Source organism: Drosophila sechellia, chromosome 2R, assembly GCF_004382195.2.
Source record: "Drosophila sechellia strain sech25 chromosome 2R, ASM438219v1, whole genome shotgun sequence".
Lineage (NCBI taxonomy): Eukaryota > Metazoa > Arthropoda > Insecta > Diptera > Drosophilidae > Drosophila > Drosophila sechellia.
Genome location: NC_045950.1, coordinates 2,435,333 through 2,457,621, shown reverse-complemented (window position 1 = coordinate 2,457,621; position 22,289 = coordinate 2,435,333). Strand labels below are relative to the sequence as shown.

The 22,289-nt window shown below is 39.2% G+C and overlaps 2 protein-coding genes across 6 annotated transcripts in view; one reads left to right on the top strand and one right to left on the bottom strand.

Annotated features, from left to right (window-relative positions):
• LOC6619143 (tyrosine-protein kinase Src42A) overlaps positions 1-14,839 on the bottom strand; it is a 29,993-nt gene extending 15,154 nt beyond the window's left edge. For 3 of the 5 annotated variants that reach the window (XR_004361265.1, XM_032714466.1, XM_032714467.1), the window contains exon 1: positions 2,976-3,356. Coding sequence is in view for 2 of the 5 variants with exons in the window: in XM_002043347.2 (XP_002043383.1) it covers positions 10,076-10,170; positions 13,988-14,278 (386 nt within the window). In the remaining 3 variants the exon portion in view is untranslated. Of the gene's footprint in view, positions 1-2,975; positions 3,357-10,075; positions 10,171-13,987 lie in introns of those variants that run through there. The other 2 variants (XM_002043347.2, XM_032714469.1) reach the window with 1 other exon arrangement.
• A 1,078-nt stretch (positions 14,840-15,917) lies between these two features.
• Positions 15,918-21,903, top strand: LOC6619142 (dosage compensation regulator). Its single transcript, XM_002043346.2, has 5 exons — positions 15,918-16,063; positions 16,122-16,638; positions 17,040-17,358; positions 17,882-18,572; positions 18,900-21,903. The coding sequence occupies exons 1-5, from the start codon at positions 15,988-15,990 to the stop codon at positions 21,191-21,193; spliced, it is 3,897 nt and encodes a 1,298-aa protein (XP_002043382.1). The 5' UTR covers positions 15,918-15,987; the 3' UTR covers positions 21,194-21,903.
• The last annotated feature ends 386 nt before the right edge of the window (positions 21,904-22,289 follow it).

Sequence of the window (22,289 nt, the reverse complement as noted above, 5' to 3'; positions counted from 1 at the left end):
CCTAATAATCTGGGAAGAATCAAGATAACTCTAAACCTTCGTGAATATTACATACAATTTGCAATTTGCTAACAAAGTAAGGGGTAGCTGACAGTCAAGTCACTTAACTAACAAACGATGGCTCCGACATTAATACTCGAGTTTCTTAAATACAAATAAACTTCACATTCAAGTGTGCTATATATCTGATATCAACAATAACTAAATAATAACATTAAAATAAAACAGCTGATTTAACGATAAACACCAACAATAACCATAACAGCAACGACGTTGTATAAAACCAGTTGAACCCGTCTTGTTTTCGAAAGGCTATTGAAAGCTCTGCTGCATATAGTAATCTATATCTTTTAGCAGTTTTTGTCACGAGTCGGACGCCAAGGACTAATATTGTCGTGTACCAAGAAATTATAATTTTATTCCTGTACTCGAAGATAACAAGCAAAACTTAGATTCGTTGAAATTCGTTGTTCATAAAAAAAAAAAAAATATATATATATTCATGATCAAATCATATCCTGCAACACTATGCATTTTTGAAACAGTTATAAAACCATGTAGATATGAAAAAGTTTTCTTTGAGGTAAATACTTTTACAGCCAACCTCTAGCGAATGACAATTCAAGACGTTAAAGAGTCGAAGTTGGACTTCCTGAGGAATCGGTATTTGATATTTTAAAAATATCTTCAAAACATTATTAGAAAATCGTTGCGTTTTATAAAATTTTAGACAGTAAGTTGTACATAAATTCAAATTTTTTTTTTGTGTTTGGTATGAAGAACACACATCACAGCGGCGGCCTATGATATATATATGCTGATCGAGTACTCGATCATAGTTTTGCATAGTTTTTCTTACTAACCGAGTATTAACTAAAAGACTGCGGTACGTTTATCCCTGAACAAAAGCTCAACTCACACCGAACTTGTTGACTGACCTATGGTAACCGATTCGAAACATGGTCATTACAAAATATCGCTCGATGTGTTTTCGGTTGCTTGTGTGGGAGTTTTTTTTTTTTTTTTGATGGTAACGCGTGCCAAGAAAACTGAACAAGACGAACATAATAACGGGTATAATGAGCTGCAGAGCGAGTGGAATGGAGTGCGATTGGCGAAGTCTTTGTTGTCGTTGTTTCTGAAAGGTAACAATTGCACTCAAAGGTACTACGACCCAAATTGAACCGGTTTAACGTTTTTTATGTTTGTCTGCTTTTTTGTTATTTCCTTCTAGTGCGCCAATCCACAACTAGTAAGCCTCGAAAATCAAACACTAACTCTTTCTGTTGCCATTCGACATGATGGTTTGCAGCCAAATCTGTGAGCGAGTATATGTTGCGTAGCCAATAAAAAGTGAATCATGGCAAGAGAGCGATAGGAATTAAGAAGCTGTGTGATGCCGACTACTTTATAGCTTTTGTGCGTACTTTCTCCGTGAATCCAAAAACTTAATCCAAATAACATTGGGATTCGCCTGCTGCTGTCCATTAATGTGGAAATCAAAAGTAAGCTATTTGGCCAGCAAAAACGTAGCCATTGACCGACAACCTCAACCAGTACAACAAAACTTATGGTAAAAAAGTTTGGCTTTGATTTTATGACCGTGATTTAGGTCATTGCACAATGGTGACGAGACTTAGTTTAGTAGCCACCATTCCCTTCCACCCATGGAATTCGACTTAATTCGAAATGTCGAACTTTTCATACATATGATATTAATATCCGGTAATGTTTTTAAAGAGAGAAACTAAAAGGAATTGAACGTCCTTCACATCCATCAAATATATACAAGTTTTGTGGCGACAAAACTCCTAAAAAACAAGATAAAACAGCAAAGCGAGTTCTTCGACTAACAAATACCCGTTACTCAAAAAAGAGAAGTGCAAGGAAGATGCAAATATCCAAGTTTCCAAAATTGCACACATTTGTTTTATTTTATTTAATGTATTTAATAAAAAGTGCGTTGCAAACTTCTAACTGAAATCAAGGTATCGTCTGCGTATGTATAATATGTTTTTGGGAAAGAAATACCAAGTGCATGGTTCACAGTTAATAGCTTGAATGGCAGGACCTGAAGAGCGAACCCATGAACTGAAAAAAGGAACTCGAAGGGATCACAATCAGAGGTTACAGCTCGGAATGCCAACAACAAAGAGCGGACCACGAAGCCAGCTACCATAAACAATGAGCTTTTTTGCCTCTCTTTAGCTCATCTGGAGCTCCACACTCAATACCATTGAAAGCAATTTTCATGTGTTTTTCAACTGAATATTTTGTATCTGTATCTTTATCTTTTTTCTGCTACCACTGCTGTTGTTAAGCGACTCCGACTGACAGGCATGACTCATGGCGCAGGAAATTTACGACCACGGCAGTGTGCAGCAAGAGAAGGCTGAAAAGCGATATAAAAGAAGGCCCTAAACTCCGCTAATTCCAAGCCTGAGAGCCAACTTAAATCTTAGCTTGAACGCAAAGAATATGTGCGAAATGGCGCAGTTTGCCCAAGTCACGTAAGTCGAAATTGATATGATTTCTGAGGCCTGGTGTGGTGTCTGGAAAAAAAAAAAAAAACACCGTCGAAGTGCACCGCAGTGTATAAGAAAGTTCATGTGCACGGAACTGAGCGCTTTAGCGCTTACAAAAATGTATCACCCGTTTGGCAAGCCAGTTGTGCATTTTAGCACATAGTAAACGATAATGTTCGCAAAAACTTGAGGACGACTTTGTGGACTGTCAGGCATTGCATAACCAGATTCGCAGGAATTCTCTTACGAAATAAGCTCGACTTTGTATTCCGCACGGAATCCACCGTTCTAATTCGAGGGGCATGCGCCGAGGCAAAGAAAATATGTTTGCATGACCAGCGAAACACACGCGAAACAGTAAAGAAAATAGAAAGTTCTGTTCCCATCTTTTTCTGGGTTCGGATCCACCAGGGGACTGTTCCGCACACTGCAGCTTTCCTGGGCTTGTACCTTTTCCAGTTTTGCTGCTACTGCTGCTCTTGTTACCACTTATCCATATCAAAGTGGGGCTTTACTTGAGGCACTTTTGAACAAAGAAAACACTGGCTGTTAGAAGTATGCCAACAACACAAACAGGTCGCGCATGCGCCGCACAGTGCATCGAGTGGCTCTGTGGTGGCTTGTGGATAATAGACTATATAGATTTCATCGGCCCGTGAACGAAACAACTTGTAAGCGCGGTGAGCGAGCTTTGGCCAAATTCGATTAAGGCATTTAACTCAGATTCGGATTCGATTTCCTATGTGCTGCGTGTACGGGCGCTATTCCGATTTCCGAGCCGTTTTCGTGCGGCTTCCGTTTACACGTCCGTTTTGTGCACCGCTTCGCAGACAACTGATACGTTTATGAAATTTTTATAGAAAGGTTTTAACCGCTTGCCACCGCACCGACACACTCGCATCCGCCGCCTTGGCATCTATGTGTGTGCCATTTGAGCCAAGCTCGCTGTCCGCGTGTTGGCCAACCGTTCCCGCTCTCTCGCTCTTCGATCCATCTTGGTGTGCTTAGTCTCTTTTATCTTGGCCCAGAAGTCCAATGGCTCGTCGAAGAGCGGTCGCGCTCTTCGTCTCCAAGTGCCTCTCTCTTAAGTTGCTCCGAGATAAACTGCACAGTTTAGTAATTACGACAACAATTAGTCACAAAGTGCGTTGATTGCAAAGATCAAATCGAGTTGAAAACAATTAACTCGTCGCTGTTACTGACAAAATGTCAGGTTGTATTAATTTGTTCACATAACCAAAATAACTCAGCACTGTCGCGTCACTGGAAATCAAATTATTTGTTTCTAAATGTCTCCGCTTGGGTTCTTGTGAACGCCATTGAACTCGTCATTGATAAGGTATGCTATGGAAGGAACAGGAACACTACTGAAATAGAAAATATTAGAGTCTACTTCGTGGGAATACTAATGGCTAGTATCCAATCCAGAAGGGACTCGCAGTGGGACTGGCGCCTGGACATACCATTTAATATTAAGAATATATTAACGAATACCTGGGGATATTTTGCGAAAAGTTGGAGGGCAAGATCTATAAACATGGTCGTTAGTCACTTGGATTTAGCACTTGACCAAATATAAACACATGTGTTTACGTCGATGGCTCAGATTCTGCGTTTTCCAGACCACAAAACTCTTAAATACTGAAATATTGGGACTTACCTGGAAATAAAAAGTAAACAGAAAATGTTAAATGTTAACTTTAACGTGTTGTGTAAATCAAAATAAATAAATAAAAGGACAGTAAGTTTAGGCTAGAACGTAAATATCACCGAAGTATACGATTATCCAACTTAGCTGTATATTCTTGTTTCGTTTTAAATTAATTTATACAATATTACCGCACAAAGCCACTGAGCTTACAGGTCGTATAACTGAAATCAAATCTAGCCACTCGCCAAATTGTATCGACAAAATGTGATTTCGTCTCCTTCTACTGTCCTAATCTGATTGAAATGTGTGTATTTACCTCTACATAAATTACGAGTCAATTAATGCCCAGCCAGACTAGGTGAATATTTGCTTCCTGTGCAATTTTGCGCTAATTCAAATTCCTATAACATCAACACGTTCACCGTTAGTATATGTAGTCTTTATCGGATGTATCAGCTAAAAATCAACACTATATCACCGAGTCAATTAAAAAGTAGTGAGTCGTTCGACCTTCCTGGAGAGCGACGACCGAGTCTGTTGTCACTTATGTTTTTTGTTTAGCTACTGACAAATTATTAAAACAATTGCCTTCTATTGAGTATTATTGACATGCCACAAACTCGAATGGATTGTCTACACACACACTTCACCTGAGTCGAAAGAAGAACGCTCAACTAAATCGGAACTTCACCACGCATGAACACAGGGAAATATGAATAAATGCCGACACGGCTCTTGCATGTGGCTCGCTGAAACAATTGCCTTCTCTTCGTGGGTTCAACGACATTTTCTGATGTCATGTTCAATAACAATTGCAGCCTATCGTGGCAACGGGAGTAAAATAAAGGATGGCTTGAATTACTAATGAATTAAAATAGGGAGGTTCAAAAAATAATAAATTCGCTGCATATGATGAGCTGAAACTATATATATTATAGATTTGCAAACTGTGGTATCATAACTTTTCTTTAATTGTTATTTATTGTTTTAAGACAGACTAAAATATTATTTGAGTCTATTCAAGCCAATCGCAACAATCATATTATTGAACATTTTAATTAGCCGAAACTCAATATGCGTATACAGAATATTGCTCCTCTGACATTGGAACTAGCCAAAAACGAAAAACTCATAAATCGATCATTTTCACTGCGGCAATTTGACGCTAACAACAAACAAGAGAGCAGCAGAGCGGATCTGCGCTGGGCTTTGTAGCGTCAGGTGCGGTCTTCCGTGTCGGAAGATGAGGCAAATCAAATGCAAATAAAAACGCTCGAGAATCCAAACGTCATATGGCAATAATGCTTTTTAAAGCAACAAGTGACTCAAAATCAAAGTTGTTCCATTATAAATTTTAAATTCAAGTTAGGCTTGAGTTCAATTGCTACGCCTGGCGATTGCTTAATGCTTAAAGCAAAAAATATATTTGTGTATTTTAGTGAGTTTGCTGATTTTGATGTGCTTCTCTTTGCGAGTGATTTACGATCTGAACTGGGAACGAATAAAAATCGGTTTTATGGATTTCGGTGTTTGTGGGTGGCTCTGATTTGGACGTTTTTATTATTGGCGTCGTTTAAAGCTCCGTAATAGTCAATTTAAAATGTTCGGTTTAACCATTTAGCACTTTGTCAAATAGCTCGACTCGCTCGGACTTTCCCATTGACGGAAGTCAAGTTGAGCAAGAAGAGCGCATAAGCAAGAAGTTAATTCACCGAGTGTCCAGGTATTTCCCCTGAAAAATTCACTTGAATTAAATCAAGAGCTGGCCTCGTCGTTTCTGCCGTATTCTGTGTAAACGCTTTAAAATCATCGGTGATGGTTGACGTCACTGCGTTTTAACCACCATAAAGACACAATCCCCTGCACCTTCCTGCTCACTCTTCAACTTATCTCTCTTTGACCCACATTCAAAGCTGAACAGAAATACTCTCGAGAAGATTGGTTAGCGCTTTCCGATGGAAAAACTGTGGGGCTTTAACATTCGTGTGGCAATCGGGGAGATTTAATTAGTACAGAAAATCATAAATATTCAGTTATGCATGGGAAAGTTTTTTGCTGGCGTGATAATACGGAAACTAAGATTTTTCAGAACTTGTATAAATTATGGTTTAATCGGATTTCAAAAACAAAAGTAAAACAAATCGAGAATTAAAGCTTTCTTTGATAAGCCAAAGTACGAATACCTTTGCCAATGTCCAAAGTTGCCAAAATATTATTATATTATTATGATAACAATTATTATTATATCAAAAATATTTTAAATCAATTAAATGTTGCTACGCAATAGCGCATAAATGCATCCGTTCTTCCTCGTACAGTATAAGGTTTTATAAAGTATATACATTCATGATCAGAATAGCCAAGTCGACTTGCCCATGTCCGTTCGTATAAATACCCTGATCTTAGAAACTATAAAAGCTAGAAATCTGATATTAGACATGCATATTCAAAAGACGAAGTCACAGCACAACGTCTACAAACATCCCAATCCATGCCCACACTTTTCAAAATTTTTTTGATTTTTTCCCTTTAATATTTGGCACTAGCTGAGTAATGGGTGTAAGATAGTCTAGAAATTCTACGATAGCGTCTCTTAGTATGAAGTAGGAAATCAGAAGCTTTTAGAACAGAAATGGAGCTAAACAAAACTCCATTTCCATTGCGTTAAGCATGTGGACGCTACGCAGACTATAGAGTTTGCTATGGACGTCCATGGATTTCTAGTAGGCGTTTTAAAATAAACTGGCGATTCATAGGTAATCCAAATAGCTTTTATATATTTTCTAGGTATGTCTATATCGCGATCTCAAATTTGAAACGGACGCCGCATCTTGATCAATTGCGTTCAGAAAGATCATAACAAAATTAATTAACATAGTCGAAAACAAAAGGAATGTAGAAAAGCTTTTTAATCCACGAGTAACGTAACTAAAAATTGTAAGCTGTACGCCGCACTTATTGCTCTCATTTCTGAATATGAAATGTGGTAAAAAAAAAGAGGGAAACTGCAGAATGGCCAACCCAAACCGAAGTCTAAACCAACGGGCGACAGCAAAAGTGCTTCTCAGAAAAATGTAAATTGTTCAAGTGATCCTCAAGTCGAAGAAAGAAGAAAGCTCACTTAAATAAGCGTGAATATTTACTGCATTGCAAATAAATTAATTTAACGGAACCCGAATATTGCTTTCAGCTTGCGCTCAATGTGCTTACCGGTAAATGCTGATTTATGAATGTGGTTAAGAGTCCAAGGTATCGGATAAAAACTGGCCTCAATAAGGCCTCATGATATCAACGTTTGTAGGAGGGCCTTTGAATTTCGCTCCCACCTGGCCTGCTCAAGATGTTGTGGCCTTGAAATCTTATTAGGGTGACAGCATTTGGAAACGATACCTGAAATGCATTTTCATGCACTTGAGGCTTACCCATAAGTCTATATTCGGCTGACACACACAAAACAAACATACCGTCAAGCCTCCGTTCGATGGATGCTGAAAGCTATCTCCGGGGCTTGTCTGCTACATCGTTACAGTTACACGCGAACGCACCGAAATGAATTTCATTAGTGGCTTCCATGACATTTAATTTTATTTTCGTCCGATTTACCGGTTTTTTGAACTTTTCCCTAAACTCAAGTAGCCCAACTCCGATCCCAGCTTCGAGCAACACTCTTTTAATATATGCAGCTGGTTCCTTTTCTTTCGAATTTTTCCATTGAGTTTCATTTCGAATATGTGAAAAGCATTTCGCTGGCATGTCGACATTTTGTAGGCTCACTGATTGGATGGTGGTGTGCCATTGAATTCGAAGCCCAAAAAGCTTCCTAGACAATTAAAAGTCTTGTCTCGGAATCGGGTCAAGTTTAGTGCACTTGACACTGATAGTGGGCTAGGTCGCAGCAAATCTAAGCCACTCATAAGCCAGTTTTATTGTCAATTACACAACAAAAATACAACATGAACAGAACATTTGTCAGCTAAATTAAATGAATACAATTCTTCGCAACGAACAGCAATGTAATCTGACTCCGATAGTAATCGAAGCTAATGTAGTACAAACAGTCAGTGGCCGTCGATAAAATTGTAGTTGTAAGTGACATACGCCAACTCGAAGGGCTGAGGAAACCTACGTATACATATTAATCAAGAGCGAACTATATGGCCGAGTTCCTCGACTAACAGATACCCGTTAAATAGTTTGCGGGTGTACAAGGGAGATGGATATGTGCTAGAGGGACTGTTTCAAAAATGTGTAGTACATTACATTACATACATACATTACATTGTGTAGTTACATTTAATTCTCATAACTTTTTCAAATAATTGACCGTATTAATTGAATGAATATCGAACCGATTTTCGATAATACAATGTTGTTTCTGAATTTTCTAGTTATTGAGTTAATATCCGTTAGTCGTAAAGTATAAATGTATACTAAATTTGTTGAAAAGTATGTAAAAGTATGTATGGAAACGTTTTCGACCATCTAAAATGTATATATTCTTGATCAGGATCAAAAGTCGAGTCGATCTGGCCATGCCCGTCTGTCCGTATGAACGTCGAGAGAGACCTAAGGAACTATGAAAGCTAGAAGATTGAGATTCAGCATACAGATTCTAGAGACAAAGACGCAGCGCAGCTTTGTTCACCCACGTTGCCACGCCCACCCTAACGCCCTAAAACATCCGATTTTTCTTCGTTTTATTGTTTATCTTGCCAGTTTTTATCTGAATACCAAAAACACTGTAACCACGCCTATCCTTTCAGATACAAAACGTTTAAAACGACCACGCCCACACCTTTAAACAATTTTTAAATTTTTTCTCATTTTATTCCCCAATATCTATCGAAATCCCAGAAAAATGATCAAATTTCGCGTTCGCATTCTCACCAACTGAGTAACGAGTATCTGATAGTCGAGGAACTCGACTATATAAAAAATAAGAATAAATTTGAAATTATTATTTGCTAATTTTGTACGCCCCTTTTTAAACTTGAGCCTAGATCCAGAATGTCAATGAACCGGTTCGTAAAGGTTTAAACCGAACTAGTTTTAAAATAATATCAGTTCACATCCCAGATTTTGAAGTATGGCTACAAACATGCCTATAAATATAATATTTAATTGTACAGTTTTTGATCATTTCCCAAAATTATTAAGTAGCAGACGGTTAAAAATTGTTAAAGATTTTTACCTTTTGTAGGAACAATGGTTGCAAACTTCACTACTTCGATATTATTTGTTGTGTGAAATAAACACAATTGAGACAATCTTTTAAAGCAAACTTGCAAAACCTTAGCGTCACTTAACTTTTAACGTTTATACAGACGGATTCGGTTTGTGATCATCATAAAGAATATACATTATAGTGTTTACGTGGCTTCTTTCTACCTATTTCTGGTTCACCCTTTTTTTCTATGAATAAATATAAATGCTTTAAAATAAAAAAATAGGTTGTACATTGTGGAATGGAATGTTATAGTCAGTAATAAATTGCAAGTTAAACTCTGAATAGCTAAGGAGCTGCAGTTGAATCCCGTGCGCTACAAATTTGTATATTTAGGCGCATCAAAAAGTATGCTATAAAAATATTGACGTAGATAATGTAGAGCAAAATTTCTACACTTAAATTACTAGGTGCCGCTAAAAAAAAGTTTGTATCTTATTTAAATATTAAAATTAAAAGCCACTTGGTTTAGACCTATTTTATTAGATTATACAATTTTGGTGCTCTAATAAGCAAGCACAACTACATCTCATATATATGTGTACATTGGCTTGAATAAAATCTACATAATTCCACAGCTAATTTTACAACTATTAATAAAGGCAAAATATATCAAACCAGGTCATAATTAACACTCGAGTTGTTCATTCAGGCAAATGCATTAAGTGTACTTACGGTTCTGCTTCGATTGATTTCAACTTGGCCACATAGTTGGATGGAATGTAGCCTTCCGAACGTGTCTTCTTGCTCCGCGCCAGCCACCAGTCACCCTATTGGTAGATTTAAAAGATACAAACAAGAGCGTATTTTAAAGATATGGCAAACAAAAATAATCACTTTGAGAAAGTGATATCATTTCCATGATAGGTATTCAAGAAACAACGTTTTTGTAATACATTTCTCAGAGGAAAAATATTTTTTTGATTTTTTATATAACGTATAAATATAGTTTTATAATTATAATATCCCAAAATATCCCAAGAAGCTTGTACTACTTTACATCTCTTTCTGTGAGAGAGATACATTTTTTTCCGGCCCTTTGAAATATATATAAATATGTATCAGTCGACCTAAACTACAACTTTCTTTGTATATAAACTTACAGCGCTTGAATGTACAGTGAAGGGTTACATTAGATTCGTTGAAACTACTACTACTAATCAGAATCAATAGCTAAGTTGATCTGGCCATTTTTGACTGTCGTTCCATCTGTCCGTATCAACGTCGAGATCTGGGAAACTATAAAGTTGAATTTTGAGTGGAGATTAAACAGTAACACCAGCTTTTTGAAAATAAATGGTCGTCTTTATTGTATTATTTGTGTTTTCCAATAAATATTTCGATCTCGCTCGTTTTAACGTCCCCAAACTGTCACGCCCATACTTTTGAAAAACTTTTCATTATCTATCCATTTTCTGTCCATATTTAAAAATAATTTTTAAAATTCTCCCGCTCTCCCACTAGCCGAGGAACAAATATCTCGAGGAACTCGACTATAGGGGATTTTCATATTTTTTTTTTTATATATTTATATAAGGCAATACCCATACTTATTATTATCTGTAAGCTTTCGTATTTTTAAATGTATAATAGCTTTAGTCTTATAGCTTATATGTGTGAATATGGGGTATCTGAAAGTCGACGCTCGTCCTAAACCTTACTTCTTCACTTACTTCATGGAATTCGCTATTTACTTTCAACTGAGAGTTAAAAAGCGTACAAGGAGAGAATCAAATGCGAAATTAAAAATTATTTGTTTCCTTGCGTGGTTCAGTTTGCCATGTTGTTACGCGCTTTCCAAGTCTGAATGCGTACAAAACAAAAGCAGGAGAAAACAGCTTTTGCCGAATTCGTGCAGCACTCTTAGTAATAATAATGTATATATTTACTCCTATTCATTGCAACGAAGAGCTTGTTGCACTATGAGTACACACATATGTACCTATTTATCGGGTAAAGTCAATGAGTCTAAACAACTTCTATTTGTGTGATAAACATAAAACCTACGCTTACTATTAGCCCATACCCATTCCAGTGCTGTTCTATGATTAGACTTGGCCCGCTGCGTTTGTAATCGTGTTTAGTCTGGGGTAGGGGCAATGAACAGACACTTTAGGGTTCATTGTTTATTTGTTGCTGTGGTTTTTTTTATAGGCGAGCTACTTTGGCTGCTGTTCCGCCCATCTAACGATTGGATGTTCCCACTGCATCCTCCTATGATTCCGATGTTTAACCATTTGAATCCCACAAAGTCTGGTTGAATACTAAGCACTCCCTTATCAGCATGCGCATTTCTCTCGCACTTCCAGCGGTATCTAATAGCCGCCACACTCGAATATAGCGTTTCTCTGTTTATATTTAAAGTTGTGCATTGGGTGTTGATTTATTACATATTTACTGTCACAAAAAAATGTTCTTGACGTTTTGTGGACATGCTAACAAACAAACTTTCACAAAGTCACTGGAATCTTTATAACAATTATGTATAATAACTACAAGTGCAGCGAAGAAATGTATAACAAGGAAAAAACAAAAGCCAGTTAATAAACCGGGGAATCCCTTCCTTAACGTTTTCACTATCTATCATAGAAAATGTTTTATTATTTTTTTAAATATTTTTCAAACAAGTTCAACTTCTCTGCTCGTACTTCGGCTTAATCCAAGTGATAGCCGAGAGACAAACAAGAGTAGACAAATGAATATACCGCACCTTAATCGCACGCTACCGCACCGGAAATGCCAGCCGCGGAACTGCTTCTCAGCAAGTACTGACCATGGGTAATATGTCTACCTCTGGCCGGGGAAATCGGGGAAAGCTTTACGAGTTGCCATAATTGTATAGCCGGTTATTTCAAAAGTCCGTTTGCCGTTCAAAATCGGAATATTATTTTACTGCGTACGGAGGGCGCAAGATTTGGCCAACAGCCAATTGCATACGTCATGCTTTCAGCGGCGTCTGCTACAGTGAGGGGCAACTGCTATGTTGACGCGAAGCTTTTAAATACAAATATGTGTGCGTCACTTTTGTCTTAAAACAGTCGTGATGGGTGGATGCTGTGGGTGGTGACCTCCGTACTTAATTATAGAATTCGACCAATAGTTGCTTTAGTTGCGTCCGTTTCAACATCTGGATTCAACAGGAGTTGCTGTTGGATTAAATTTATTACCATATATGCATGACATAAACATTTCATATTATGAAGAGTGCAAGTTTCTAACTAATATCAAAATGTTTCTCATGTCAAGGTAAATGTTCTATTTAGAGGAATCACCAAACATTGACGTAAAAATAGTAATAGCAGATAGCAGAAAGAGCTATCAAGATAACTTAAAGAACATTCAGTAAGCTGAATGATAAAATATGAAATATGTATGCATGTAAAAAAAAGTGTTATATCAAATTATTCACATCCAAATGTACAACTCTTGATTACTCGTGTTTTTATGACGCAAGGACAGACAAACAAATATACCTAGATCCGTTCCCTTTAACTACAAATTTTTGAACTATGTCCAATGAAATTGTATCTATAAAACCTTATACTCTCAGTCACAGGGGCTATTTCAACAGTTCAACTAAATTTAATAATTATATTCTCACGGTATTTTAACTCATGATTTATTTGCTGTAAATGCTATGAATTGCTTTATCTAATGTCCGTCTAGGATTTGTGATAGTGCCTGCGTACATAACATATGAAAGTGATTGGAAACGAGTCGGTGTTCCTTCAACCGCACAGCAAGAAGAAAAATGCTACAAACGCCGTTATCAAGCGATTTGCACTTATTATCAGACACTCTCTCCCGCATTCTTTTGCTTACACCAACATAAATAGCTTACCTATCGGCTTACTCACTCACATTCTGTTTCAATGCGAGCTGTTAGCGATATATATTGTTTGCAAGTTGATTTATTTGTGTTTGGGTGATATTTTAGTTTCAATCAAGATACCTGTAGCGTTTCCATATAATCTTTTGACGTCATTTAATACTCAATAAGTACACCTTTAATAACCGAATTAAAAATTACGTTTACGCTATAAGGTTTTATGATTTCGAGAAATCGTATATTCAAATAATTACATGTTTATGGGACTCACCGGAGAGTTATTCTTTTATGTGATCTTATCTAATTAGGATGTCCGATGTTCAGAAAAAGCTAATAATTTGAATTATTGAATTTGAATGCATGATCACAGTAATTGTTTTCATAAGAAGTTTTTCAGTGAGCGATCAATCGGAACATTCGCGATTATCGGATTGGGATATTCCATTAATCTTATAGAAAAGACTAAAAAGGCAATTTTCTTTCTATGATCTAGACACAAATTCTTGCAGATCTGTCACCACATTCTTTATCTGTCTAACACTGATTTTCAATATAAATTACTATATTTGGGAAATAAGTCTCATTCCCTTGTATTTCTTAGTTTTTTTTTTTAGAAAAAAAAAAAATCAAATTACTTTCACATAACTGAATAAGTTGAATCCAACTGCTAATATTTTTTGAGTTTTTAATTACAAATAAGGAAACCCCAACATTTTTGTTCGCGAATAAGGCGTGCGTGTGAACGTAGCAAAACTCACCTGCGTGTCATTCAGTATCTCCAAGTGCTCTCCCTTGCGGAAGCTCAAATCCTCGTCGGTGCGGGCGTCGTAGTCGTAGAGGGCGACAAAAATCTTGGCGTTGGCACCTGCCGTTTCGCTCTCCGGGATCTGGGGAACCGGACGTATCTGCTCCGGCGGCTGTCCGGCGTGTGAGGGCATGGGGATTTGGGGCACGCCCACGCCGACTCCGATGGTGGGCGGGTCGTCCAGCTTGATTCGATCTGCGGGCTTGTCGGGTTCGCCCTTCTGTGTGGTGAGGCAGTTACCCATTGTTGGATGAGTAGTTGTGCTGCCGCCGAGACTGAGTACTAAATGCAATCAATGGAAGCCAAATTGCAGCGCTTGCGTTTACTGTTACTTTCACTGTTTGTTTATTGTTTGTAGCTGCGAGATCAGCGCTTGGGTGTTGGCACGAAACGCCGCTCTCACTCGATCCCCTCTTCGCTGACTCTCTTCACTGCCTACAATTTGTGCAAGTTGCTATCGCCTTTTCGCTCAACTTTGTTTTACTGGGCACTAACGAAATTAAATGCTTGCCCACGACCAAACGTGTGCCTGTGTATGTGCGTGCGTGAGTGTTTTCTCACTTTTATCTACATTCGCTCGTGTGGGTGTGTGTGTGATGCTGGACTGCTGGCAGCCAACAAAAATCCAGCTGCGTACCGTCGTTGGGGTCGCAAAAAGAATTTAAATTAGGCGATTAAATGGGTGACTCGCGATTGCACTATTATTTAGTCGGGCTGGCATCCGCATTCACATTTTTAACTCAAATATTGTCCTCTTTTTCCCATCGCGTTGCAAAAAGCTGTGTGACCAGTACGCGGACTCGAAAAATACCAAAAGACTACGGCTAATATACCATAATACTGAATTTCAGTCATCATCCTTTAAAATACCAATTTATATCAACAACTTGGATAATTTTATTTGAACAACATAAATCGTGGTCGTGTCGCAGGTCAAGTTAAGAGGTGTTCTTGGTGCCAGAAATTACTTATTAATATATGATTCTATATGCTGATTGTTTTTCATCGTAAATTATGTAAGGTAGGATTCTGCCATTATTTGATGAATATTTTTGTACGGATTGAAGGGCATAACATAGTCATAGGATATAATATATACACGATAATATCCTATCCCTATCGTATCCTTATGCAAATATGGCTCAAAATTCTTCAACGAATTCGAATTGGAATTCCGGAATATTTCACTTATCACTTAAATATAAAAGACTTTTCGAAACATAAACAAATACGTCAATTGCAAACAAACAGAATTGCATAACAATATAGCTCCCTGGTACCAGCTCATCCTTCAAGCTACCTCACCAAGCTCCTTCCACAACACCACATCACACAACAGGAAAATGATAATCCTTATTAACAGGCTTAGGCTTGACCAAACTGATCACTACATGAACAGATCCGACATATATATACAATTTTTGTAACCAGTTAGACGTTAATCACATCCTAGATAATTGCCCTTCCCTTTCTAAACATTTAACATTCTTTCCTGAAACGCAATAACCCACTTGGTAACGATAACATCAACAAAGTTAGAAAGTTTTTGAAAAACACCTACCTAATTATCCTTCTGTATAAACCTAGAAGTGCGGAAGGTCCTATCTGCTAATGCATCTAGTTCTCAGTTACCTTATAATATTATACTTTAAGTTATATTTAAATAAATAAATATAATTATATATATAAGAAATTTGCCTGTTTATTTCTAGTACAATATACAAATATGTTTCAATCTCTCATTTAGGCTTCTTCTATTTTAGATTTAATTATATTAAATATATCTACACACACTGTTTCATTTTAGCCGTTCCTATTTCAATAGGCGATTCAAGACGCGTTAGTGTTTTGTAAACCAATAAAAAAAATTTATCGATATCAGAATATACATCAGAAAAGAAACAATTTTGATTTGAGCTCCGTAGTTGTTATAAGTTTATAAAAAAGTTAAAAATGGATATAAAATCTTTTTTGTACCAATTTTGTGCTAAGTCGCAAATAGAACCAAAGCTTGATATTCGCCAAACGGGTGAGTAGTTGTATTGCAGTCCTCAGGCGCGTTTTCCAAGTAGCAATTTAATTCATAGGTCCCAAAAACCGCCAGCGGTTCCTGTGCGAGGTTCGTGTACAGCCAAATACCTATATTGGTGTGGGTAATTCCACCAACAAGAAGGATGCCGAGAAAAATGCGTGCCGTGATTTTGTCAACTACCTAGTGCGCGTGGGCAAACTGAACGCCAATGATGTTCCAGCGGATGTTGGTGCATCGGGGGCCGGACCTAGGACTGGTCTGGAGAGTGCCTACATGGCAGGGGGCGGTGGACAGCAGAAGCGAGTTTTTGATGGTCAGTCGGGTCCACAGGACCTGGGTGAGGCCTATCGCCCACTAAACCACGATGGCGGCGACGGTGGCAATCGCTACTCCGTAATTGATCGCATCCAGGAGCAGAGGGACATGAACGAAGCGGAGTCTTTTGATGTCAACGCCGCCATCCACGGTAACTGGACCATAGAGAATGCCAAAGAACGACTGAACATGTACAAGCAGGCGAACAACATTCGCGACGATTACAAATACACACCAGTGGGCCCGGAACACGCTAGGTATGTGCTTCCTTTTCAACTTTCTTCGGTCTGCATTTCGGACTTGGCCGAATATGGCCTACGGCCAAATCCGAAATGCAGCCCATTATCTTTGTCGGGCTGTGACCAATTTGTGCAGAGCAGCGCCAGCAGAGCGATGTGGTACGATACTCCGAACTACAAGATCCACGTCCAGCTACCTTGCATGGGGTCTGTAAGCAAAACGGACGCCTATGCAACGCGGCTTAGGTGACAATAATTCAAGCGCTGGCTTTCCAGCTGCGTGTAACACACTAGTACCACGCCGTTCTGTCGGCTGGCTCCTTCAGCAGTCCGTAGACTCCCACAATAGCCCGAGGGTAAGTTCCGCATTTGATCTACATTACCAGTCCAGAGTTTTTCAAAAAGTTCTGTCAATTTAGGAGCTTCTTGGCCGAGTTGTCCATTTATGTGCCGGCGCTCAAGCGCACAGTGACGGCCCGTGAGTCGGGTTCAAACAAGAAGTCTGCCAGCAAGTCGTGCGCCCTGTCCCTGGTCCGCCAACTTTTCCATTTAAATGTGATAGAGCCCTTTAGTGGAACACTGAAGAAAAAGAAGGATGAGGAGCTGAAGCCATATCCGGTGAAGCTTGCGCCAAATCTGATTAACAAAATTGATGAGGTGATTAGGGGTTTGGACCTTCCTGTCGTAAACCCGCGCAATATCAAAATCGAACTGGACGGCGCTCCAATTCCTCTCATTGTAAGTAATACGGAACTAGTTTCTAAAATAAAAATGTAGCAGCAATTTGAATTAAATTTCTTATCTCGGAGTTTTAGAAAAACTGTTTAGATTTTATCAGACGAAGACTCTATTAGCTAAATTTTGAATGTTCGTAACGCTAGTATACCTGTTTCAATATTCTTGATGATATCCATACAAAGTATAAATTATTATATTGATTTACGTAACTCATATACTTAGAAATTAAAATATAGATTCTAGTAACTCCAACATCATTCAGTCTCTCAAAAATATTTGATATGCCGAAACAACAATCCAAATACTTCAACTCGATTAATTTGTACTGCATACTTTGTTGTAAGGATGAGATGAGGGCAGTGGTGCATAGCTACCTTACGTATTTTTGCTATAAGTAGCTCTCAATACGCGTTGACAGACTCCATAATCGACCTAATCCAATTCTGTGTTCAAAAGATATTTCAAAGAAGGATTTACGCTACGTTAGCATAACTAATATACAATGTACAATATTTTCTCCTAGGTTAACTTAAGCCGCATAGATTCCTCGCAACAGGATGGCGAAAAACGTCAGGAAAGCTCGGTGATTCCGTGGGCTCCTCCTCAGGCAAACTGGAATACGTGGCATGCCTGCAACATCGACGAAGGCGAACTGGCAACCACCTCTATTGATGACCTTTCGATGGACTACGAACACTCGCTGCGTGAACGCCGCCAGAACGACAACGAGTACCGACAATTCCTCGAGTTCCGCGACAAGCTGCCCATTGCAGCGATGCGGTCGGAAATTTTAACCGCAATTAATGACAATCCAGTGGTAATCATCCGTGGAAACACAGGGTGCGGAAAGACTACCCAGATTGCCCAATACATCCTTGATGACTACATCTGCTCCGGCCAGGGCGGCTACGCTAATATTTATGTGACCCAGCCTCGTCGCATTTCAGCCATTTCTGTGGCCGAGCGCGTAGCTCGCGAGCGATGCGAGCAGTTGGGCGACACTGTAGGCTACTCGGTGCGATTTGAGTCTGTGTTTCCACGTCCCTACGGCGCAATTCTCTTTTGTACCGTGGGCGTGTTGCTGCGCAAGCTGGAGGCTGGCTTACGAGGAGTGTCGCATATTATTGTGGACGAAATCCACGAGAGAGACGTGAACAGCGACTTTTTGCTGGTCATCCTCCGCGACATGATCGACACATATCCGGAACTGCATGGTAAGCTCGAATAAGATGCAATATTTCTATATGTATAACCTGCAATCAAATTTGGTTGGAAACACTTCAAAAATTTTTGATTATACTTATGTATTTAAATACATCTATTGACATATATAAATCACTGGTTAGCAGCAAAATGTAATAAGCAAAGTATGGTCTAAAATGAATTATTTATAACAGATGTCGAGCCTCGAAAATTTTTATCGTGTTTCATATTCAAAACTTCAAACTTATATGCAATACAGGTCATATATTCCTAGACCTAATTTGGTATGATATGACTTAGAAAACACTATAATTAACAGAAATTATTTTCTATTGCAGTTATTCTTATGTCGGCCACTATTGATACAACGCTATTTTCCAAATATTTTGGCGGCTGTCCCGTGTTGGAGGTACCCGGAAGAGCATTCCCCGTGCAGCAATTTTTCTTGGAGGACATTATTCAGATGACAGACTTTGTGCCTTCGGCGGAGTCGCGACGAAAGCGCAAGGAAGCAGAGGATGAGGAGCAATTGCTTTCCGAGGACAAGGACGAGGCGGAAATCAACTATAACAAGGTCTGCGAGGACAAGTATTCACAGAAGACTCGCAATGCAATGGCCATGCTATCCGAATCGGACGTTAGCTTTGAGCTGCTGGAGGCATTACTGTTGCATATTAAGTCAAAAAACATTCCCGGTGCTATCTTAGTATTCTTGCCCGGTTGGAACCTGATCTTTGCGCTTATGAAGTTTCTGCAAAATACAAACATTTTCGGTGATACATCCCAATACCGAATTTTGCCGTGCCACTCGCAGATTCCACGAGACGACCAACGCAAGGTTTTCGAGCCTGTTCCAGAAGGCGTAACCAAGATTATACTTTCTACCAACATTGCAGAGACTTCTATAACTATTGACGACATTGTTTTCGTAATTGATATATGTAAGGCGCGCATGAAGCTCTTTACTTCACATAACAACCTAACCAGCTACGCCACCGTTTGGGCAAGCAAAACCAATTTGGAGCAGCGCAAGGGCCGAGCTGGACGTGTCCGACCAGGCTTCTGCTTCACACTCTGTTCGCGTGCCCGCTTCCAAGCGCTAGAGGACAATCTTACGCCGGAGATGTTCCGCACGCCGTTGCACGAGATGGCGTTGACCATTAAATTGCTCAGACTGGGCGCCATTCACCACTTTTTGTCAAAGGCATTGGAGCCACCTCCGGTAGACGCGGTAATCGAAGCTGAGGTGTTGCTTCGCGAAATGCGCTGCCTTGACGCTAACGATGAACTTACTCCATTGGGTCGCCTGCTGGCACGCCTCCCAATTGAACCCAGACTTGGAAAGATGATGGTCCTCGGGGCAGTATTTGGCTGTGCCGATCTAATGGCCATCATGGCTTCGTACTCTAGCACCTTCTCAGAGGTGTTCAGTCTTGATATAGGTCAACGTCGCCTGGCAAATCATCAGAAAGCGTTGAGTGGTACTAAGTGTTCCGACCACGTGGCAATGATCGTAGCTTCACAAATGTGGCGGCGCGAGAAACAACGCGGTGAGCATATGGAAGCTCGGTTCTGTGAGTGGAAAGGACTGCAAATGAGTACTATGAACGTAATCTGGGATGCCAAGCAGCAGTTACTGGATCTCCTTCAGCAGGCAGGATTCCCAGAAGAGTGTATGATATCGCACGAGGTAGACGAAAGGAATAACGGCGATGACCCCGTGCTGGACGTGTCCCTGGCGCTGCTGTGCTTGGGTCTCTACCCAAACATTTGCGTGCACAAGGAGAAGCGCAAAGTGCTGACTACAGAGTCTAAAGCAGCGTTACTGCACAAAACCTCGGTGAATTGCAGCAACTTGGCCGTCACATTTCCGTATCCGTTCTTCGTTTTCGGCGAGAAGATCCGCACGCGAGCGGTTTCCTGCAAGCAACTATCTATGGTCTCGCCCTTGCAGGTGATACTGTTTGGATCGCGCAAGATCGACTTGACTGCCAACAATATAGTGCGCGTTGACAACTGGCTTAACTTTGACATAGAGCCGGAACTTGCGGCCAAGATTGGGGCCCTTAAGCCGGCCCTGGAGGATCTTATCACGGTGGCGTGCGACAACCCTTCCGACATACTTCGCCTTGAGGAGCCCTATGCACAGCTGGTCAATGTGGTCAAGGACCTTTGCATTAAGAGCGCCGGAGACTTCGGACTGCAGCGTGAATCAGGAATTCTGCCGCACCAATCACGCCAGTTCAGTGACGGCGGAGGACCGTCCAAACGAGGTCGCTTTGACAACCCCGGATGTGGTACAGGACGCTTCAGTAACAGCAGCTTTGGTCGCCGTGGAAACGGCAGAACCTTTGGAGGAGGGTATGGAAATAATGGAGGAGGATATGGAAGTAATGGTGGAGGATATGGAAATAATGGGGGAGGATATAGAAATAATGCAGTAGGTTATGGAAATTCTGGTGGAGGATATGGAAACCATGGCGGAGGTTATGGAAATAATGGTGGAGGATATGGAAACAATGGCGGAGGATATGGGAACAATGGTAGATTCGGAGACTCATTTGAAAGCAAAAGAGGATCAGGCGGCGGCTTTGGAAATGGCGACCAAAGCGGCCACTGGGGTAACTATTAACGGATACATACAAAAAATGTATTCATACACAAAAAGAATACTAAAACATTACTATTCGCATTTGGATATGCTGATGGGATTATGCAAATAAGATGCATGGAAATCTTTTGGTTTTTTGGAATTAAATACGCATGTGCGATCCGCATAATTCCCGGGTTAAAGTATGTAGATAGTAACCAAATATGATATATATATATGATAAATCAGCTGACATTCCCTAACCTGATACATATTGCTGAAATTTCGGTTGGAATTTAAAAAAAAAAAACTTGAACGTAAAAATTGCTAATCGTCACAAAATGAGATCAAAACTTTTGTATGTTGATTTTCGTCCCCAGTTCCATTCTTGTATAAAGGCGTTTTGGTGAACTGTGTCATTATCATCATTATTTTTAATCTCTGCTAATATTTTGGACAATTACGGATTTCGCAATTAGACCTCTTTAAAAGATATGTCATGGTTGTCATATATAATAAAAAGCCAAATATATGCAAAACACTGTTAATACAACTGGTTAAGTTTTAAAATTAAGTACTTAAAAATAAATTTAAACATTTTTATTTCGCTATGGTCATAAAACTCCAATTTTCCCCAATGCGGTAGCTGAATGTACGTCTGCTATAAATAAAGGTTACATCGATATAGTAAAGATCTGTATAGAACATACCCAAAAAAACGATTAAAATAAAATTATTTTCTCTCATAACTATTTGGGCAAATTTATGATAATCCACAGGAATTTTTAAAATAAAATATTTTTTAGTGTCTTTAAATTTATTGTAGGCACGTTAATACGGAGATAACAAAATCTTAGTCGATGCGGATTTTTCTCATAAAGAATTCGAAATGGACTTATGTATTAACCTGAATTTAAATCGTACACTAACAAATCTCAACGAGAAAAGAAAAATGAGTTATTGTACAGATATGGAGATTATTTTAATATATCATAATTTTCGAAGCAATAATGAAAGTTGAGGAAATAAATATTTGACCAGAACGATTTGATGAGCAGCAGATATCTAATAGTAATTGCAGTAAGCTGTTCTAACGCTTCTTTTTACTGATCAAGATGGTGGTGAGCTTCGTTACCAA

What these genes read in the sequence shown, in the direction of transcription:
- LOC6619142 (XM_002043346.2), top strand. Translation starts at nt 15,988, where the DNA reads ATGGATATAAAATCTTTTTTGTACCAATTTTGTGCTAAGTCGCAAATA. An exon ending in GCGCTCCAATTCCTCTCATT is followed by an intron (nt 17,359 to 17,881) that starts GTAAGTAATACG and finishes ATTTTCTCCTAG; the next exon opens with GTTAACTTAAGCCGCATAGA. An exon ending in CACATATCCGGAACTGCATG is followed by an intron (nt 18,573 to 18,899) that starts GTAAGCTCGAAT and finishes TTTCTATTGCAG; the next exon opens with TTATTCTTATGTCGGCCACT.